The following is a 21,034-nucleotide window of genomic DNA, read 5'->3' as shown; positions in this document are numbered from 1 at the left end:
TCTAGGAATACAGCATTGTTGAGCATTGTTCTAGCAAAACATGTTCATTCCTTCCCTCCAGGCTTCTGGCACAGTATCCATGTTGTGCTAATGCATAATTTTGCATAGCAGCCTTGGTCTGGAGCATGTTTTAAATACTTTCTTTCCCTGGTCGGGGGTTTTTGTTTTGCTTTAGTCCTACTTATGAAGCAAACCTGAAAGTGGTCTCTCTCCAGACTCTCAACTGACCCTCTGTGAGGGCTGGAAGATAACATCTGGAAGAAAGTAACATCCCTGGTACAAGGCTGGATTGAATGGGGCTTTGGGCAACCTGGTCTAGTGGAAGGGTGTCCGTGCCCATAGCACAGAGTTGGAACTAGAAGACCTTTAAGGTCCCTTCCAACCCAGACCATTCTATAATTTTGTAATTCTAAATTCTAAAACACCTGTGCAATGTAGTCAACCCTGCAGGGCTTGGAATACAGCTGCAATCGTTGTTGGCCTTTTGAGAGGCCAGCAAAGGCTGCCACCTGAGAGCTCTCTAAACTCTCAGACTAACCATGGGAATTCCTGAAGCCAGTTCGAAGTCAGCACTGGATTTGAGGAGACATTACCTCAGAGTGGCATGAAGAGCAGCTGCATCATTAGCATCACATCCCACTGAGGTGGAAACCCTGTACTTAGATGTCAGTCTGCCAGGGGACCTGTTAATCTTGGAAGTCCTTGAACAGGAAGGTGGGGTATCAGATGAGACTGTAGTCAGCAGGAGCAAGATACTGCATGGACAATAGATAGCTGCAGCATGAATATGCTTGTAGTGAGGATTTCAGTATCCAGCAGTGTTGCCCTTGAACAGCTGTCTATGAGTATGGCTACCCATATGGCTCATGAATGGCTGTTCAGTTTCAGCAGAGTGTATGCTCTGCCAAGGAACAACAGTACCATAAACTCCCAGAACAGGCCAGGGACATAAGCAGCAGAAAGCTCCATGGCAATGTGTAAGCAGATGAAATGTATCTGCTTACTCCATTCAAAGACTATGCAATACCTGAGCACAGCACTTGCCCTGATGCTGGGGGGCTTAGTGGGAGACGGCTCCAGTGACAGAGCTCTATATAGGGCCAGACTGGTTCTGGCCTCCCTCCTCCTATCCGCCATCAGGTAGCTGCTAGGCATTATGGAGCTTCTGAACTCCAACACAAATATTTCAAAGTTGGACTCAGGATTTCTGCTCTAGTTAGTAGCAGAGACCTATGGCAAGGTAACACAATACATCCAAACAAGAGTTATTTTTGTTCCTGGATGTCTGGTTCACCCTGGTGTGGTGCTGGAAGCACTCATGAAAGCACAAGGGCCTTTTTTGCATGCAGGAGACTTGGCACATCACTGCCCTAGCCACCCTCCATGTTTTGCAGCAACTGCTCGACAAAGCATAGAGCTCAAGTGCAAGGGAATATTTTCTTTTTATGGAAAAAAAGAAACCAAATAAAAACAAACTAACAAAATCATAACAACAAATGTTATACCCAAAGAATACTCTGGTTTCTCATCAGCCTTTCCAGTTTGAGTCATCTTATCGTCATGCACTGTGCTGCCTCATGCTTGCTTTCTCCAGCCTCACCTTCTGCAAAACCCTGATGTGACCCCAGCCTTCTACCCACGTGCTACTCAAGACTCCCTAACAGAGGGAAGTCCAGCTGCCTCAATGGATTAGTGGAGACTTATTTTTCAGTGCTGCCACTGATCCAGTCCCATACTGGCATTCTGTTGCACAGCAGTTTGGCAAATGTAGTTATCAAGAGGCAAAAGCTACAATGAGAAGAGGGACTTTGCTTTGCCTTCTCTCCCATGCAGTTTGTTCCTGTGAGTTAACACTGGTTTTGTCAAGTCTATTGCTCTTTCCCCTTTCAGTACTGTCCAGGTTAAGACTTTTGAGCCAGTAAGGTTGTTAATTTAATTTTCCCGTCCATAGAAGCAGTGAGGCAGGTCCCGCAGTCCATGGCTGTGCTCCAATCCACTGTGACAACAGGAGCTCGGTGTCCTCCCAGGGAAAGGCAGCTCTCCAGAACCTTTTCCTCACCATTTAACTAAAAAGAAGGAAAGCATAAGATTTTAAGGAGGTAAGTTTCTGCAGTGGGAGCAGTGCACCTGACAAGACAAGCCAAAGTGTGATAGAGACTCCGAATCTCTAACAGCATGCATAAGTAAGCAGAAAATCAGAGAGATATTGAGATGTGTGTAGCACACACATGAAAGGAAGTTTCCAGTCTCACTAGAGAAGCAGGTGTTCTCAAGCAGCTCAACTTTTGACATCAGCTGAACTGCAGTAATTGAACAAAGCAGGCTAAGAGCACACACTGATGAGAAGCACATAAGCCTGAGATATAGCTCATGTTAGTTCAGGTGCTCTGAGTGCCCCAGATGCAAAGTACAAATGTCATCTAATCTGCTTTGGAAGAGCATGAGCATGTGATCAGTAACACTTGCTACTGAAGCACCAAAATTTGGGCACCCAGAACCATTCAGCCTTACCCTTCATTTAATTTCAGTACACAATAAGGGAAGAGAATCAGGCTGGGTCTAACATAGAATCAGCAGGCACAGAAGGCAGATTGAAGATGAGCACCAGTTAACAATCACACATTTTGCATTGAACTGGCATGCATCCATATATTTAAAAAGTAATTAAAACTTTGTCCGAGGCACTTGGGACACAAAAACCTAAGCTTTAAGAAGGAGCACACATACTCCAGCTACCTACAGAGGACCCAAACACTTGCTGTACACCACACACTGCTAAAGTGCACACTGTGTGAAACTGAGCAGCAACTTTCACAGAGCAAAGATGAGTAGGCGCTGCTTAAGAACTTCCAGTGGCTGATGTTGCACTCTCACAATTAACAAAAGCTTGCATGGATACTTAAGAGTACTCTCCACCACTTCTGAAACTTACCTTGAATATTACTCCCCCAGTAGAAGAGCATGTCAACATGTAATTGCCCTCAGAGTCAAAAGCAAAAAGCCGTCCTCGTGGGAACTGGACTTGCTTGTAGCCACTGTACCCAGACAGAATAAAAGGACCTGTAGCTTCCCTGGGAAGGTCATACTCAGACACCTTCAAGCCAATTTTGTGGATATTCCACTGAATAAACTGGAATGAGAAAAAGAGATGACAAAAGCCCATAATGAAATTAACTGGGATGCAAGTAGAGTCACCTTTTTTTCCTTTTAAGTCAAGTAGGTATTCCTCACAAACAGAACAGGGCATTCTGACATCTGTATCTAAGTGGCTGTATTAACAAAACACAGACTGCAAATGCTGTAAGAGTGCCTAGTATCCAGGCAAAGATATGCCCTGCCTTCCACAAGCACTACTGCCTATGTGTCCTTCCACATTGCATGCAGTATTCTGGTGAGAACTTGCTTAACTCCTCAACCAAGGTCCCTCCCTGAGCCACACCTCTACTGCTGAAGGCTATGTAACTGCAGAAACTGAATTGTTTATTATAAACAGGGAGCTGCGGACAAGGAGATACATGCAAAGTGGTCAAGGATCTGCTTCCCTGTGAATCCCAGATCTCAAATGTGGTGATCTCAGGGGCAGAGAAAGGTCATCCTCACATGGACTATCTAGGAAGGGGATGTCACCAACAGCAGGATTTGCACACAAGGTCCGAGACAGCTCCAACTATTAATACACTTTTCAGCCACTCTCTCTGCAGATAGCATGGAGCAGGGTGGTACTGCACACCTAGGATTACAGTTAGCAGCCCACAGATCATCCAGGATCTGAGCGTATTTTTATGCTTGTCCTCACTATATGGAGAAGACTCCAGAAGTGATCTCCCTGCCAGCTGACCAGTAGGAAGTCACCCATAGCCTACCTTGCCATCCTCGCCTATGCTGTAGACTGTGTTCTCATCATAGCTGAACTCGACGGAGTAGACTTCCCCATCATGTGCCTTCCAGCTCATGGCGCACTCATGCTGCTGCATATCTGAGGGGAGAACAGTACTGAACACTCCTTGTACTCACACAGAGCTGAGGTGAAGAGAGGGAGGCCTTTTATGTTCCCAAGCTCTCTGTGACAGCCCTCCAAACCAGCCTGGGGGAGCCCAATCCAGTTCCCAGCCCCCTGTGCCTATACTCCCACACATGGCTTTCACTTTGGCCACAAAAATCATTGTATCTACTCAGCTTTACAGGGCTGCTCACACACTCACTGTCAACTGCAAACATTTTGCATCCAAGCACCACTGGCACTCCTCCCTTAGTAATCCTGCCCATCCTCCCAGCTGCTGACAGCTCTGTCGTCCCAAAGACCTGCGACTGCAGCCTCGACCTGTGCCAGAAGCAGATTCCCCATTCAAAGGTAAGAGGCATGAACTGCCTTTATTGCAAGCACAGGCTGAAGAGGACAAAAACCTGAGAAAGAGAAATTGCTCACAGAAGCAGGACTGATGTGAAGCCCTTGCATTTAAATGTGAGGTCTCACATTAATTCCTTTCCACACAACTCAGCCTCTAGTGGTACTGCTACCTGACACAGCCCAAGACCACACAGCTTAAGGGCAAATTAACTCTCCTCTTCAGCAGGAGAGAAACAACAAATCCAGCAGTACTACCAGGGTCTCCAGCCAATGTCCTCCAGAAAAAGTCTATGTCAATTCACTCCTGAGAGCTCCTGTGGAGGAGAGACAATAGCTTCCACCTTGGTCTTCAAGCATATCCCACAGCTGCCTCCCTGCTGGCAGAAGGGTACTAGGGGCAGCCAGCTGAGGACTAGGGGCCACCTCACTACTCAGTTTCACAGAATCATGTAAGTTAGAAAAGACCTCCAAGATAATCAAGCCCAACTGTTACTTTAGCACTGCCAAGTGCACCACTAAACTATACCCCTAAGTGCCACATCTACAACATCTTTTAAATACTTCCAAGGATGGTGACTCCAGCACTTTCCTGCCTGCTCCAGTGCTTGACAATCCCTTTGGTGATGGAAGTTTTCCTAATATCCAATCTAAACCTCCCCTGATGCAGCTTGAGACTGTTTCCTCTTGTCTGATCCCTTGTTACTTGGGAGAAGGGACTGACACCCACCTGGCTACAACCTCCTTTCAGGTAGTTGTAGAAAGCAGTAAGGTGTCCCCTCTGTCTCATTTTCTCCAAGCTAAAGAACCCCAGCTCCTGCAGCTGTTCCTCATGTGCTCCAGACCCTTTACCAGCTTTGGTTTTGCTCTTTGGACACGCTCCAGCCCCACAATGTCTTTCCTGTAGTGAGGGGTCCAAAACGGAATATGCTGTTTGAGATACAACCTCAGCAGTGCCAAGTGCAGGGGGACAATCACTTCCCTTGTCCTGCTGGCCATGCTATTTGTGATACAAGCCCGGATGCCAGTCTTGGCCACCTGGCCTCACAGCTGGCTATCAACCAATACCCCCAGGTCCTTTCCCACCATACCAAAGAGACGAACAATCCCATCTGCAGCCCCGGTGACCAGCAGGTTGCCATTGTGGTTGAAGGCTGTGCAGTTAATAGCAATGGGCTCAGGCTCCAGGGAGAACTGCAGCTGAAAGGGAAAATTTGCATTAATGCTGAGAAATGGAGCTGGGGGGGCTGAAGAGCTGAACTCCAGGGGAAGGAAGAAAGAAAAGACAGTATTTAGTAACAAGAACTCTGGTTTGGAGCCCTATACCTCTAATAACTACAGACTTCAAGGTCTGGCAGTGGCACTTTAGTGTGACACTAAACCAGCAATTCATCTCAGCCAAGCCATCGCTTTCTCAGCCATGGCCTCAAGGTTGCAAAACCAGCTTCTGGCAGGCATTAGATTGAGTATGTTGCTTTCTCCTACATGTCAGGGACAGCACTTCACTTAAAAACAAGGAAGGCAGGGGAAACAGCAGCAACAAAACCCCTTCAGTATAGCTCAACTGGAGAAAGCCTGAGCAAAGCATCAGCCAATCCACTCAGGATATTTCCAGTCACAAACTGTGCAACCAGGATAGAAACAAGGCCATGGACTATTCTGAAGAATCCCTCATAAAAACCCCAACGCACCAATAAAAAAAAAAACTTCACCCAATCCAGCAGCTACTTACATTATTTATTTTTATCCTGAATGTGACAGAGGGGAAAGGAAGAAGGAGGAAAAAGAAGGGTGTTGAAAAGAAAGTCTGCAAAATTTAGAAAGAGGGCTCCTACACATTGAAACAGAAGACACTCATTCTCAGCAAGCAGACTGAGAAAGGAAAAGAAACCCAGCAAGTACCTGCTGCTTCATCGTTTTAGTGTCCCACAGTAGCAGCTTCCCAGGAACTTGGTTCACACTTTTGCCCCCAGAGTTGATTACTGAGAAGTCAATGTGGGAGATGGGGCTCTGGGCTGCTGCAGAGCAGACAAAGGAGGCACCACTTGGGCTGCAGGCAAGCGAGAGGATCCTGAAACACAGGCACATGGTCTGAATCACCTCTCTCCTGCAGCTGCCTCAAGCAAAACACTCACCTACGAGCTCTCCCATTAAGACCCCGCAAGACAAGGTGCACTGTAAAGGAGGGCAGGATTCATGTGCTTAGACATATTTTGAGTGTCTCCCATTTAACTGAGCAGTTTTACGCTGCTCAGGCAGGGACTGCCCTCTAGATGAAGGCTGGATTGTCCTGCAGTTGCAGAAAAGCAGCAGGAACATTGAGATGTTCACTGTTAAAACCAACACAACTTATTTATATTTATATATAAAAATCAGTATTCCAGAGTTACCTGGGCATGTCTTCATCAATGCTGATTTCACAGAGATTCTTCTTTGCTTCTGTGTCATAAAGACGAACCGTCCCAACCCCACTGCCAAGCAATAGCTTGAAACCAGCAGGGAGATGGAAAGAGTGTGAGTGAACAGTACAATGATGCTGTCCAACAACCACCAAGACTTAATAATTTTTTTCTATCTATCCTTTCAGACTAAATATTACTTCATTATGGTACATCATGTCTTCCTGTGCAATCATACTGAGTAGGACTACCCCAGAGCCACAGAAGTCAGAGCTAAAACCCTCCCTTCCAGTGAGAAAAAGATCTAATAGGCTCCAAGGCGGCAAAAATGCCACTTCCTAGATCACAGCTCAACATTATAGGATGCAAAACATGGATGGAATCTCAATATCTAGGGGCCAAGGACAGAGAGGCTTAAGATTGTTAACTGTCTGCTAAAGAGAAAATCAAGTGGAAGCCAACTCCTTTCACCCACGGGAGGATGAAATCATCCAGAAGAGCTCACACATGCTTTATTAGTGGTGTTACAATTTCAATTAAAATTTAAATCATAGAGAGATGCATTATAAAAGAAAAATCGAGCAAGACAGATCTTTGTCACTTCAGTGCCTAGTTTGCTGATCAATCCCACATGTATTTCAGAATGAAGAATCTTTCTATTAGCAAGAAGGAAATAAATTCCACAAAGCAGAAGAAACATCATCACAACAAACAAAGCACAACAACTGCATCAACAGCTTGCTTTCTAAAAGCAAAAGAAGAGATGAGCTGTAGCACCAGCTCTTCACAGGTGGCATTTTGGGGTTAGCAAGCCACACATTGTCAGTGCCAAAATGGGAAAAATGCCGCCTCATTTGCAGGCCAGCCTTCTCATACAGCCCTGTATCTGCCAAGGGAGGGCATGAAACACTAGCAACAGTTCTAGGACTCAGAAGAATGCATATAATTTAAGGGTCCTCTCTAGTAACAGAACTAGAGAAAAAGGGATATAGGAAACATTTAAACTGCCATGTTATTTAAACAAGCTCCTTATGCACACACAAACCCTCAGCTCTTAAGACAACAGTCTAAAACTAGCCATGGAGCTTTTTTCACACCTGCACAAGTAAAATGCCACCCCCACAACCCTGTTTCCCCTTCTCTGCTGCTGGCTTGGGGTATGAGTAAAGCTCCACAGGTCTCTGCTGCAGGCCTCCCACAGGCTGTTGTACTCAGTTGCCTCTGCCTGTCTTTACAAGTTGCTGCGTGATCTGTGTGAAGTCAGGCACTTCTCTCAAAGGAACAACTTCTATCCTGCAGCTGTACCCACACTGCAGCTTGGGAATTTCTGTTTCAGGGCAAGTGGTGGTGAACTCCTTGCTCAATACAAAGCATACACTCCCCACTCTAGTTTTTCTTAGACCCTAGAGGCTTTGGTTCCCCGTGTCCCACTAAAAGTGGAAACTAACCGCTGCCTCAATCTTATCCACAGTACAGCTGTCTAGAAGTGAACATGCAACACGTAGCAACACAGCCCCAAATCATCTGCTGTGCTTCCACATGCAGACTACTCACCAGCCGATCACGCTTGGTGGCCCATTCCAGGGACAGCAATGGAGATTTGGAAATGGATGAAGCTTTAGTTTGCATTATGGGGTTAAAAGACCAGACTTTGATGACCCCATCCACGTCCAAGCTGGCCACCCTCCGTCCAGAACAATCAACCCTGTGTGTAGAATGAAACTGTTGGGATATTTTTCTGCTCCAAATTCTTAGATGCAATCCGCTAATCCTTCCTTTCCTGGCCACACACGAGTTCCTTCTGCAGGAATCAGAACTTCTTTGCACCACTTCCTGTTCACTTCACAGTAACTGGCACAATGAAGGGCACTAAGCTCCAGACGTAAAGCATAATGCCCTTAAGCAATACCATCCTGCTTTCCAAGAGAGTTTCTTCCTGGCTAGCATTGCCCAGTCACAAAAATCTCTGTCCATTCTCACTGCACAAGCTACATGCTATTTTCAGTCACACCAGCTTCACTGCCCTACAACTGAGAGCACATGTCCAACGTGCTGGACAGAACAGAGACTGGAAGAAAGAGGCCAGACACAGCTGATCCTCCTGCAGAGGCTTCTACAAGAGAGCCCTCTTCTGCCAGTGCATTACCTGCAGTACATGATGGATGAATGGTGCTCCCCATACTCCTCCTGGCTCAGGACGATGAAAGGCTGTTCCTGCCGAACCCCCACAGCCTCTGCACTGCTGCCAGGAACTTTGGCTGAAGTCTCTGTTTGCTCAGCATGCAGATCTGAGCATGGTTCTGCCTCAGCTATGCTAGTATCTGTTTTCTTCTCAGCACTTTGGCCCTGAAGGAAGAAATCCTGTGTGAAATACAAGGAAGCAGCTCCATATCAAGCTCCTCAGCTATCCCAGCCTGCTGGGAGAAAAAAAAAAAAGAAGCTGCAACAAAACAGAAGCATTGTCAGCCCAACACTCCTTCTGCCAGGGACCTTTCTGAGCACAAGGACCACGTGTTGCACAAGTGCACTATTTTATATGAGCTGCTTAGTTGTTGAGTCCCTTATATCCCCCTCCATGTGCCCAGCTATATACTTTCCTGTAAGAATTAAAGAAACCACAACATTTCTAGCATACTTCAGCCAGAGGTATATCAGAGGTCCATTTAGATGGGCCATTAGAGCACAGATTCACAAGTAAATCAAAATATTTCAAGGAATTCTTGTCTTCAGCAATGTAAGTTAAGTCTGTATACTATGCAGTTCAGCAAACCTGCACAAAAACTTGTTGGATCTCAAACCCCAGTGGATGGATTATCCTCATCTGCCAGAGATTTTAGACGGTGCACACTGGAGCCACCACTGCAGCCAACTGACTGATGACAACAGTAGAGCTGACACATGAGTCCAAAAGCTTAAAACCCAATCTGACAGGGCAGACAGAACAAACGGAGTTTTAGGAGGTGAAAGTATCTGGGTGAGACAAGATCTGCACGGCAGAAATATCTGGAAGCAGCTTAGTTTTCTCTTGCCACCAGAAGCTGAACAAGAAGCAGATACAGCACATAAGGAGGTAAATCACCTGCTAGCATTCTTTTGATAAGAAAACTAAGTGTCCCTAAATGGTATTGGTATTGATGGATTTGAATTCCTGTTCTGTAACACATGCTTGCCTAATTTACAGTAGCCTCACATCGTGACCAACGGATCAAGCATTGCATAATCAAATCATCTGAAATCACAGAGCTGGAAAAGATTGGGAAATAAATCCAAGAATTATTCTGCTAGTTAGTGTGGGGAGGTAACAACCAGTGAATGACATTCACGTGAAAGAAACAGTGCCACCTTTCAGTTTCCTTTTTGCTCACATGCTTTGAGTACAAGAGAAAGTTAAAGAGTATCAAGCTTCCCCAACAGCACAAGAACCAATCTTTACACAGCCCAAAAATCACTGCCTTAACCTGGAACATCATAGAAAAAGGAAAGTCAAAGGAAACTTACTGGGAAATTGGGCTTTGCAATTTTCCAACCAGTGCTGAAAGTGTTTTAGATGAACCATGAAGAAAAAAGTTCTCTCAAGGCCTTGAATGCTGAGTGATAGAGTAACATCTCTTTAAAACAGCACTCCCACACACAGAACAGCCACACATTGGCCAATGGGCAACAGTCCCTCAGCACTGTCTCTCCACACCGCAGAATGTCTCATACAGACAAAATAACAATGGCTGAGATGCTGCCTGTGCTCTGTATTTTTTTTTGACAACATGGCTGCTAAAAGCCAGACAACACACAGGTGAACAGAAGTAGTCTGCTGACCTTCAGCAGTTAAAATCCAGGACACAGTTTTATTGTTTCATTAGATTTTAAAGCAGGGCACACCCCCAGGCAAAACTGCAACAATAAAGTGCAAAAAACTCCAAAAAGAAAATGTTGCTAAGAAAGCAACTTCCACTCCTATCCAGGAAAATTTTCCATTAGTTTTCATCATCCCACACAGAGCCTGCATAAATCAGCCTAGGAACCTACAGGAACAGAACTCACTTTGGTTGAATGAGTGAGCCAAGTTCATTGCCACTGAGGAATGGAGATTTTAACAAGATATTGGAACACAGCCATTAAAAGTGAATGAAACCTTAACGAAGCCTCAGGACCAGGTTGTTGAAAAACATGGAGACAAAGGACAACTCTTCTTCCATTTGAAATGCCAGTACTGATTACCTTCCAGGGACACAGAAACAAACGAAGTGCAGATGGAGTTGATTAACTACAGACATTAACCTTTGATACAGTTACTTCTGCCTAGCAATTCCAAAGCTTAAAGGAAACACTGGCACTTGTTTCACCACTTAAGTTTTACAGAAATACCAGCTTTCTGCTTCCAAGCCTTGCAGTGCTGACCAGTACCTGGAAGGTCCCTTTCGACAACAGTTCCTTCCTTTCTTTCCCATGCTCTTGCAAGCGCTTCTGCCGCTGCTGCAGGGAACTGGACTCGCCTGCCACTAAACCACTGAAGGGGATCTTTCCGTCCTTACAGCTCACTGTTCCTTCTTTTCCTTTGGCACTCTGGAAGGCAGAGAAGTGACTGGGCAAAGTTATGCTTGTACCAGGCTGCAGAACAAAGAGCAAAAGCAGCAGCAAAGCAACGAAGCACCTGCAAAGGCTCCACAAGCTCTTAGAAGACAGCCGCTGTTCTTGTGCTGCATTCAGGCCCAGCATACGTTTGCAAGGCAGGAAAGGACATTTAATTTTTCAGGTGCAAGCAAAACCTTGGAGCAGTGCCATGCTGCAAGTTAACTCCTTGGAGACTGAGCAACTTTCAGTTGAGAATTACCTGGTGATTTGTTGGTTCTTTCTTCCCTAGCAGCATATTGCCAGTCTGCGTTGGAGAAGCCCCACTTGAATGGGTTGGTCTGGAAGGGCCCTTTTTACTTTGGGAGAGAAAAGAGGACAGAAAGCCTCCCCGGGACTGAAGAGAATGTGCTGTACTCCTCTGATTGCAGGTCATATCACTAGTGAAAAAAACAAAACATCACCAAAGAGAGTATGAAAGTGTAGCGAGGTAACCTGATCAAAGGCCACCCAGTTAAGTGAAGTGGCAGCTGTTTGAACCACTGGACAACAGATGTTCATTTCCAAGCCAATGCACCACTATGCATTTAAAAACTATTTGAAAATATCCTGTTAGTGCCTGGAGCAGGTCATTATAGTTACTGTAACCAAAAGCTCACTTCTCAGAGATGCCACTGAGACAGTGAGATCAAACTGTTGCTGAATCCACTGTAAACCCTAAAGCCACCTAAAACTCTTTCCACTCCATCTGGTTTGTTTAGAAAGACCCTAAGGGAAAGGCAGGGGAATTCAGATTTCTGTAGAACTTACTCAGATGGGATTCCCAATTCAAAACATAAAACAGACCTACTTTGAGAGACATTCAGCATCCAGTGTTTCACTGGACACTCTTTGATAATCAGCAAGTTATGTTCAACAGTTTTACAGCACAGGCCCTCAATATTTCAAAATCCAGACCCAAAGAAAATAAGAGAGTTACAGCCCATTTCCATGATTATAAACACCTCCCATCTCAATCCACAATGCCAAAATCAGCAGCTGCTTCCCAGAATACAACCATCTGACTTCACTCTGCTACAGCTTCCTCTGAGAGCAGAGTGGCAGCAAGAGGAAGAGGAATACAATATGCTTCACTGTCTCTATCCACTCTTCAAGGATGGAACTGTTCTACCAAACCTGGGCTTTGAGTTAAGCACAGACATGAAAATAAGCAAACAGAACTGGCCCTCAGACTAAGAGACAAGTTGCACACAGAAGAAATATCACTTCTTAGGCAAGTTTTTCTAATTCAAATGGACAAAAATAAATACAGGAATAAATTATCCCATCCCTCATGTCACACTCATCCATACATGCAGACAGCATCAGGGCTTTCCACATAGTTAAAAAAAATGTATCACAAACTAAACTCTGTAGCCTGTCCTGTGCAAAGACTGCAGAGCCATTACCAAGATAAGTTCAATAGACACTTAAGTCTATTGAATCAGACAGCTTTTAGGTTAAAACATTTTGTGTGCAGTACCTGCTACAACTTCTATCTGTCACCAGCAACAGGATAATTTAATCAATCCTGCTCCTGTCCCAATACAAGTGAAAGAAGCACATGAGAAACTTGAGCCACAGCGTTATTTGTAACTTGTAGTTGAGCTACATATGCTTTCAGATCCTTTTAAAAGAAAGGAAAGAAAAGCCTCAGTAACACAGTGAATCCAAACACACAGACTTGCTTTGCCTGACACTGGGGTAAAAAAATAGCAATCAAAGAAGCTGTATCACTGTGTATGCTGCCTAATTTCCAGAGATAGGCATACAAGAGATGTAGTCATAAAATGCACTTTTAACTGCAGCAAGTTCATGGGGAATTCTGTGCATAACTGAGCCTCACAGAAGAGAAGCTCCTTTTCCCTTGACTTTGCAAAAGCAAGAAAACATCCCTGTGTAACAAGAATCCCTTTGGGTCATACAGTAACAGTATCTACAAAACAACATAGGGCACTCACCTATGGCACTGTAGGCACTCAGTAAATTGGAATCAAGAGACAGTCCACTTCATTTGAACAATACTGCAGGGTACTGTACTGCTAACATGCTAGATGCCCAGAACACCTTGGTGCAATGCTGAGAGCAGAGCAGAATCACTTCCATGTGTGTTTGGGCTCTCACTGGTTTGCAAGAACTTCCCAAATGATGGGAGAGACGCCTGTCATGAATTCCATTAAACCTACTTAGGTCACCATAATTTCTGCCAGGATGTCTTTCTGCATTGACTCCCAGGGCAGGGGACAAGGAAATGACCCTCCAGGAACCTCCTTGACCTAACAAAAGCAGCAAAGCCTGTCCCCAGCTCTTCTCCTGCAGGCACTTACAGTTCAGAGTCCCCTAGTCGATCCATGTTGGCCACATATGCAGGCAACTTGTGATGCGTAACTGTTTGTTCCACCTCCAGTTCCTCTTTCTTCATGCGGGAGGATTCAGCCTGCAGAGCAAACAGCTACAACACGAGAAAAGAGCCAAGTGAACACAGGGTCACTGAGATTCACCTCCTTCCCACTCACTGAAGTTGTTTATTCCTTTTATTTCAACAGCCCTGGAAGGGTGGGGAAGGAAAAAAGTTGCTCTGACCGGCTGAGCACCACATCAGTCCAATTAGTCAAAACAACCGGTAGGTACTTTACGCACATGAAACTGAAGCCACTTAAAACCCTTCACTCCTCTCCTCGGGCTGTAGCTGTGGGGACATTAGTGGTGCTGGGAAACAAGAGCTGGGCAGGGCAGAGCTTACCAATCCCTCTCTGTGAAGGCAGTTTGAGGCTAGGGCAATGCAGGCACGGAGCCTAGAAGGTAATCTTCTTCCCACAGCCAAGGGTTTGGTGAACTGGCAGGGTGCACCAAGGTCACCCTGAAATCCAGGTCCATACCCTGTGCAACTCCTTCCCAAGCATAACAATGAGATTTATCTCCACATTATGGAGAAAGAAAACTGTCTCTTTTTCTCCTCAGCAGAGAGGAACCTCAGGATGCAGCTTTCTGGAACAGATGTGGTTTATGCCTGTGACTCTTATTCACACAAAGAGCTCCTCAGGCTTTTCTGCTTCTGTACATTTGTTTTTCAGACATAATTCTTTTTCTTTTTATCTTGTATTTAAGGAAAGAAAATACAGGAAGAAAAATGAGCTTTAGAAATCTAGCTTGCTATTTATGTATTTGCATTGTTCCAGCAGCATAAAACAGAATCAGTACTTAATTTCCGCTACCATAAAATTCAGTATTTATTCACATCTTTTTTTAAAACCTGTATTCTATAGGTAGCTGATTCCTCCTCTGACCCGAGGAATTCTCTAAAAGGGAAAGTCTAGTTTTAGCTCTGTCAATTTGCCAGAAAACTCTTATCCAGACTGCAAATGATATCAACCAACATGCAGAACACCAACCATAGCTTTAATTTGACTAAAAGTAAAGAATACAAAATTGGAGGAAATAAAAGAGCTCCATTTCAAAAATGTCTATTTCTTATCCTGCTGTCCCTATTCACTGACCATCTTTGCAGAACCCTCCTATCAATGTCTGACTGAACTAACTCCATACAATTCAGTGACAAACCTCAGGTTTTTTCCCCCAAAACTGCCTCCTTTTGAAATCAATGATTCTATTTTACTTCAATTTTTAGGATAGTGTTGAACAGCTATTAAAACAGTAAAAGCAGAAAGCACAACATACAACAATGTTTTGTAACACAGGAGGCAAAGCCCAAACTTTACTGAAGTATTTATACAGAAACAGCTTTTATTTGGTATGTCTGAGGAAGTGAAATTAAAGTTCCGCTTACATGAATAAGCCTTCCTACTTGTATGTGAGCATCCACATGTGATCTACAGTTTAGAAAGTTCTTAAACTGCAGATTTTATAAATCTAATAGGAAGTTATACTCAGAAATGACTGACCCATGTTACACCCTCTCCTAAGTATCTGCTGATGATACTGTCAAACACAAGACATGGAGCTGGGCAATATTTTGTCTGAACCAATCGACCCTTCTTATGGCTTACTGTAAGATCTAGAATTGGGAAACAGACATTCACATTTCCATTAGTTGGTCTAAATTGCTTTGAGTGCACATCAAACATGGTGAAGTAGTCATTTCAGAAGTAACAGTTCCTGTCTCTTTGCCAGAACTTACTGCCCGTTTCTATAGCTTCTATTGCTCTATCAGCTAAAACCTGGAAGTGACGGAATACTATTCACAAAATCAGCCATACACCCCTTCCAACCCAACCCATTCTATAATTCTATGACATACACCCTTAACCTACCACTAGTTTCACCTTGTTTTGGCTTTGCAGTGTAACAGAAAAGGAGTTTGTATAGTATTCAGTCACCTGTCAGACAGCACAGGGAGGGGGGACAATCACCTCCAGCAGAGGGACGGGAATATCCTAAACACACATTTCACAATATGATCACAACCTTAAGCTTGCTGGAGACGATTGAAAGATAAATCAAAATAAAACAGCACACTTAAAGAATCTGCCTTTGAATAACTGCACCAAACCGAACAGTTACAATATTCTCGAACTGATGGAACCAATTTTACAAAACTCACAGCGTCAGTCAGCAGCTAAAAAGTGATCTCAGTTCTGACCTTATGCCGCAACGATTCATTTTCTTCTTGTATGAGACTGCTCCTGAGACATTCAGCTTCAAAGTTCAGTATGACTGGAACTGGTAAGCAATGTTAAAGAAAATCGAGGCAGTAACTTGTGTGCACCTGGCTTAATTCTAAAAGCCAGCACTCCATACCAGCTGTTTACCTGTAAAAACAAAGCTGCCCAGTCCATACAATCAGCAAAAAGTATGTGCATGACCAGAAGATTAGCAACATCTTAATTCCTTAAGTCAACTTTTTACTTTGCTGTTGCACAAACTATTTCATGTGGACTTTGCAAGGATTTTTAGATTATTTCTTTTTAGAGTCAGAAGTGGAGGACAAGACAGGTTCTGTTACTGCTTTCCTGTACACTGAAGAAACAGTTCAAGATGAGCTGTTTTCCAGCTGCAGCATAAGCCTGCCCATCAACAAACAAGTAAGACAGAACTCTGTAGTGTGGGGCAAAACACTTATTTCTGCCAACAATCAACTGCTCTATTATAATGAGCTGTCACTAGGCAATGTTGTGAACATAATGTACCCAAAGAAGGATCTAAGAGAAGATGCCAGTACAGTCATGGACTATGGCCCAAGGTTGTATGCCTGTTTGTACTATGTCAAGCAAAGAGTAAAAGCATTTCAGAACAAGATGTGCACAAGATTTCTAGTCACTAGCATCGGGATGATTCAGCATCAGCAATGACCACGATTGTTTGTGCCCAGGGAATACAGCATACCATCAGATAATTGAGCAGTAACTATTCCAACATCCTCTGGTAAACACCAGCTTTCTATTAAGTCTTGGCTATAAAAAATCACCTGAAAACAGGAAGTTCTGTAGTACTATATTCTTGGCATGACTGTTAACAGTATAACACCAGGGCAAGGGAGATTTAACTATTAGTTGCAAAAAAGGATATGCATGCACTGAAATAAGACGCTCAGGAAGTTGTGCAGGGACACGATGAACGTATCTGCCCACTGGCGTGAGAAATAGGTGGCAAAGGTGGGGTTGGAATCTGGAGCAGGGAGGAAGGGCAGGACAAACCAATCCTTCCACTCTGCCTGGTTCTGGAGCTCGGAGGCCAGCTTGAGGAAAAACTCTTGCGCCTTGTCATTGCGGCCATTCTGAAACACAGCAAGAAGAACAGGGCTCACACTTCCGTTAGTGCCACCAGGTTAGGTCTAGGAACATTTGCTTTTTGTTATGAACACAGTAACAACTACTTTCACCATCTGACACAACAAGTGGTTAGTTAAACATTCATCAGGAAACAAAAGAATCCCAAATACACTAGGAAAAGCTCACAAATGCACTTAATCCAACCTTGTTTCTAGTCACCACAATCCTGTTTAAAGGCTGAGACCAATTGAACCAAACACACTGATTTCCAGTTAAACCAGTGCAATGAGACATGAGCATTCTTATACAGGACCAAAGTATAATTCAAATTACTCAAGTCTACAGCAGCTGCAGCCTGAAAAGGTTTCCATCTGACACATTATTCAGACAGGACTGTCACACCTCAGGGTAAGCACATGGCAAAACAAAACATGAAAAAACACACTTTTAGAAAGATGCATTAGATTTTGACTCCTCCACCAACACCCATCATTAAAGATCTTCCATCAGGGAATGGAATCAAGAAGGAAGAATCAAGGGGAGAACATACTCCACTGACTTTACAAGGTTTGAACAGAAAAATCTCTGTTCCATTTTAAGCTCATTCTTTTCTATTCAAAGCAAGCAAAAAGACATCCATTTTCTCTCCCATATTTCCTTGTTCCAGTTTGAACCTCGTCTTCTCTGCCAGTATCCAAGTTAACTGAGCAGGACTGAGCTAGCAGTACAGCTGTCCTTTCTGAGGGGAATCTGTCTTTACGGGAGTGTGACTATCTTGCTCCCAGAAAACCATGCTTCCCTCTTGCCTGAATTTCCCTATCCTGCACACAAGCTTGTCATGTGAGTCTGCATCAAACTCCTTACTACACTCCTGACCATGACATATGAATTGCTTGTTCCTTATCCAGCAGGCCTGTCAGAGGCTCACACGGGTAGTTTATTGCTTTGGTATCAGAAACCAGGATCTTTATAAAATAGAAGCCTAACAATCAAATACTACCTGAATAGCATGGACAAGGTAATATCGGAATAAGCTGGTTTTGAGCTTGTTCACTGTTGGCCGATAGACGTCTTCCAAACGGCTGAAAAGGCGTCGGTCCAGATAACTCCAGTAATCCCGCAGGGCAGCCAGATCGTAGCTCTGAACAAACTGCTGCAGCTGGTCCACTATCTTATCCACCTAAAGAGGGCAAACCAGGGAAGACTTCAGTCACGTGAGGGCTCTTGAGACACAAGACTTTCTGTAACTTAGTGCTGAGAAGCTTTAACTGCAGAAGTAGTACAATACAATCCTTATGCATTAGCTATTTCCTAATCCCAGAAATACTCTGCATTTTGTATTAGCATTCTTCCACTCCACAGCACTTTTCAAATGAAGGGAAAAAGAATATGATAGAACATAGCCAAACAGATTTTGACAGAAATTGACATTTTGTTGAACCCAACTGACGGGCGTTTTTGCAAATAAGCACAGCTTTCTGCCTCTTTTAAAAGTCAGTTGATAATAAAAGTAATAACGTGATTAAATGTTGAAAACTCAAGTGCAGCACCTGAAAAAAAAGGCGTTATTTTTAGACTAAAAGAAAATACCCCTGTATTTAGCCAACAGAAAGAGGAAGTCAGTTCTGCTTTAATGCAATCTTTGAATTACCTTGATTTTTAATAACATCATCTACTAACAAGGCAGGCATAAAACTTTGCAACAGGATTTTTTTTATCATTATGTCTCTTTGGAAATCATTTCTGCAACATGAATAAGGCAGAATGGTGGTGTGGGAATAGATTTTCTTGTTCAGTGGTTTCTGATGGCCAAGACAGGCATCAAAAAAAAAAAAAACCTGCATCCTCTATAAAATTAAACTAAGGCTGTTTTGTATGTGGTTTGTTCTCCCCTCAACAGTTAGTATCTTAGGACATACCCAACTTTTATCTCTGTGGCTTCCTGCAGATATAGAAAACTGAAGTTTGTGACCCCAGCAGACCCTTCTTGGACAATAATTCCAATTAAGTCAGCTGTTTGCCAACTGCTAAACATTAGCAAAGTGCTAGTGTTTTAAAAAATAAAAGCAACATGCTTTATTAATGATAAAAGTAGTGCTTGTATTACTGGTCAAAGAAAACTCTGACTGTTCAAAGCACTACATTCGGTACCCAAAACTGTTGCTACAGGAACATGAAGCTCACACAAAGGCCTGAAACTGTATTTTTGAGACTGGCAAATTGTCTGCCAATTTCCACACGTTAGTCCAGGTAGCTGGTACTCAAGACATACAAACTAAAGAGCAGAGCTATAAATCCGCTGGATAAAAATCTCATGACCGAGAAAAGATGCAGGCAAAGAAATGTCTTCCTGTGGCTGCCCTCTCACTACGCGGTCTCCTCCGTTCTTCGCGACTCGAAGCCGAGAATCCGCTGGTGGGTTACAGGTCGGACGCAGGGTCCACAGCCGGCCAGGCTGACCAGCGGCTGCTGCGAACTGCAGCCCCTGGCTCGGAAGGCAGGCGAGGGGATGGAGCTCCCTGTCCTGCGCTGATGCCGGTCCGGAGCCGAGTGGGAAGGGAGCCTTCAACCGGCTAAAGCCCGCCGCCAGAAACGCCGGCAGGGCGGGCCGGGCGGCTCCGGGATGCGGGGGTCCCGCCTGTGCGGCCGGCCGGGCCCCGGCGCCCAGCCCAGCCCAGCCCAGCGGGCCCGGGGCGGCCGCTCCCCCGGGGAAGCGCGGGGGCTCCGAGAGCTCCCCCACCGCCAGGCTCGCTGCCCTCGCCCAGCCCCTGGAGCGCGGAGAGGCGCCCGCGGCCCGCCCGGGGAGCGCGTCCTCCCCGGGGGGCACCCGCGCCCAGCACCCGCCCGGAACGGGGACGCAGCCGCCGCTCACCCGGAAACCCTTCTCCCTGTCCGCCTTGATCTCGGCGTCCAGCTGCTTGAGGGCGGCGGTGAAGCCGCGGAAGAGCAGATACTCCCGCACCAGCTCGTCCGTGCGCTCCGTTGCCGCCGCCATGGGGGCCCCGCGGCGCCGCCGGCTCCGTCCGCCCACGGGCGGGGCGGGGCGGGGCGTGGCGGGGAGGGGCTGGCGCGGCCCAGCGCCGGGAAGACTTCAGCTCCCAGCGTGCCTTGCCCACCCCCTCGTCCCTGCCCCCCGCCCCACGCGCTGGCCTGACCAGCCCGCGTTTTTCCCGCCTTCTGATTGGCCAGCGCCGGGCGCCGGCTGCGTGCCGATTGGCCCTCCGCCACGTGCGGCTCGTGTTGCTTGGCGCGGGCGGCGGGGGCGCGGCGGCGGCCGGGGCGGGGTCCGGGGCGGGGTCCGGGGCGGCGCGGCCGGATTGACAGACAGACCGAGCGAGCGATCCCAGAGGCTCCCGGCGTGGTCCCTCACGGGCTTCCCCCGGCCGGCCTGTCCCTCCCGACCTCAGAAGGAGCAGCGGGGGCGGGCACTCTTACCTCTAGGCTGTGCTTGCGGTCGGTAGCGGCGCAGTGGGCGTTAATCCAGTGAAAGGCCGGGAAGGGCTTTCCAGGCGGGCCCCTCAGGCTGTGTCAGGCCGGCGGGGCAGCTGCAGCAGGCCCGGCTGAGCCTGGATCTGGCCCTCTCGTGCAAGTGTATGTCTGGTATCGTTGCCCACATCAATGTCACAGTTTATTGGGATAAAAAAAAAAATCAGTGTTGTAAAGAAGCTTGTCCTTTAGCAACATCGGTGGGAGCAGAGGAGTGCTTTGTGAAGCCGAGCCCTGGATATTCCATGGAAATGAAACATCAAATCATTGTAGGGAAGGGTGCAGGAGATAGGAGGCTGGCTTCAGCTGGGTTGCTGTTAATTGTTAGTGGTGAATTAGGTTTCAGTAAGTACTTAACAGGCAGGTATCTCTCAGGGAAAGAGAATATTTCAAACTCCATGATTTTCTACAGAAAGATAAACTCTTGTCAGTCAGCCAGTTTTTTTCTTTTTGTCTGTCCACTATATGGG

At 45.7% G+C, this 21,034-nt stretch overlaps 1 protein-coding gene across 2 annotated transcripts; it reads right to left on the bottom strand.

Annotated features, from left to right (window-relative positions):
• Positions 1-1,423: 1,423 nt before the first annotated feature.
• On the bottom strand, positions 1,424-20,126 carry WDR91 (WD repeat domain 91). Of its 2 annotated transcripts, none has more exons than XM_039571279.1 (15): positions 19,951-20,126; positions 18,079-18,258; positions 16,876-17,083; positions 15,950-16,032; positions 13,677-13,801; positions 11,573-11,750; positions 11,146-11,304; positions 8,891-9,105; positions 8,299-8,449; positions 6,736-6,830; positions 6,248-6,416; positions 5,437-5,545; positions 3,864-3,976; positions 2,933-3,130; positions 1,424-2,066 (listed from the first exon to the last, which is right to left on the bottom strand). In XM_039571279.1, the coding sequence occupies exons 1-15, from the start codon at positions 20,071-20,073 to the stop codon at positions 1,902-1,904; spliced, it is 2,271 nt and encodes a 756-aa protein (XP_039427213.1). In that variant the 5' UTR covers positions 20,074-20,126; the 3' UTR covers positions 1,424-1,901. The 2 variants fall into 2 exon arrangements, with proteins under 2 accessions (XP_039427213.1, XP_039427214.1); XM_039571280.1 differs by having other exon boundaries at positions 8,891-9,090.
• Positions 20,127-21,034: the final 908 nt, after the last annotated feature.

The sequence above is a fragment of the Corvus cornix genome, chromosome 1A (genome assembly GCF_000738735.6).
Source record: "Corvus cornix cornix isolate S_Up_H32 chromosome 1A, ASM73873v5, whole genome shotgun sequence".
NCBI classification, from domain to species: Eukaryota; Metazoa; Chordata; class Aves; order Passeriformes; family Corvidae; genus Corvus; species Corvus cornix.
Note: the sequence above shows the minus strand (reverse complement) of the source record. Positions and strands in the feature narration are given on the sequence as shown.

What these genes read in the sequence shown, in the direction of transcription:
- WDR91 (XM_039571279.1), bottom strand. Translation starts at nt 20,073, where the DNA reads ATGGCGGCGGCAACGGAGCGCACGGACGAGCTGGTGCGGGAGTATCTG. An exon ending in CGTCTTATTTCAGTGCATGC is followed by an intron (nt 16,033 to 16,875) that starts ATATCCTTTTTT and finishes AACATTGCTTAC; the next exon opens with CAGTTCCAGTCATACTGAAC. An exon ending in CGACTAGGGGACTCTGAACT is followed by an intron (nt 11,751 to 13,676) that starts GTAAGTGCCTGC and finishes TTTTTTCACTAG; the next exon opens with TGATATGACCTGCAATCAGA.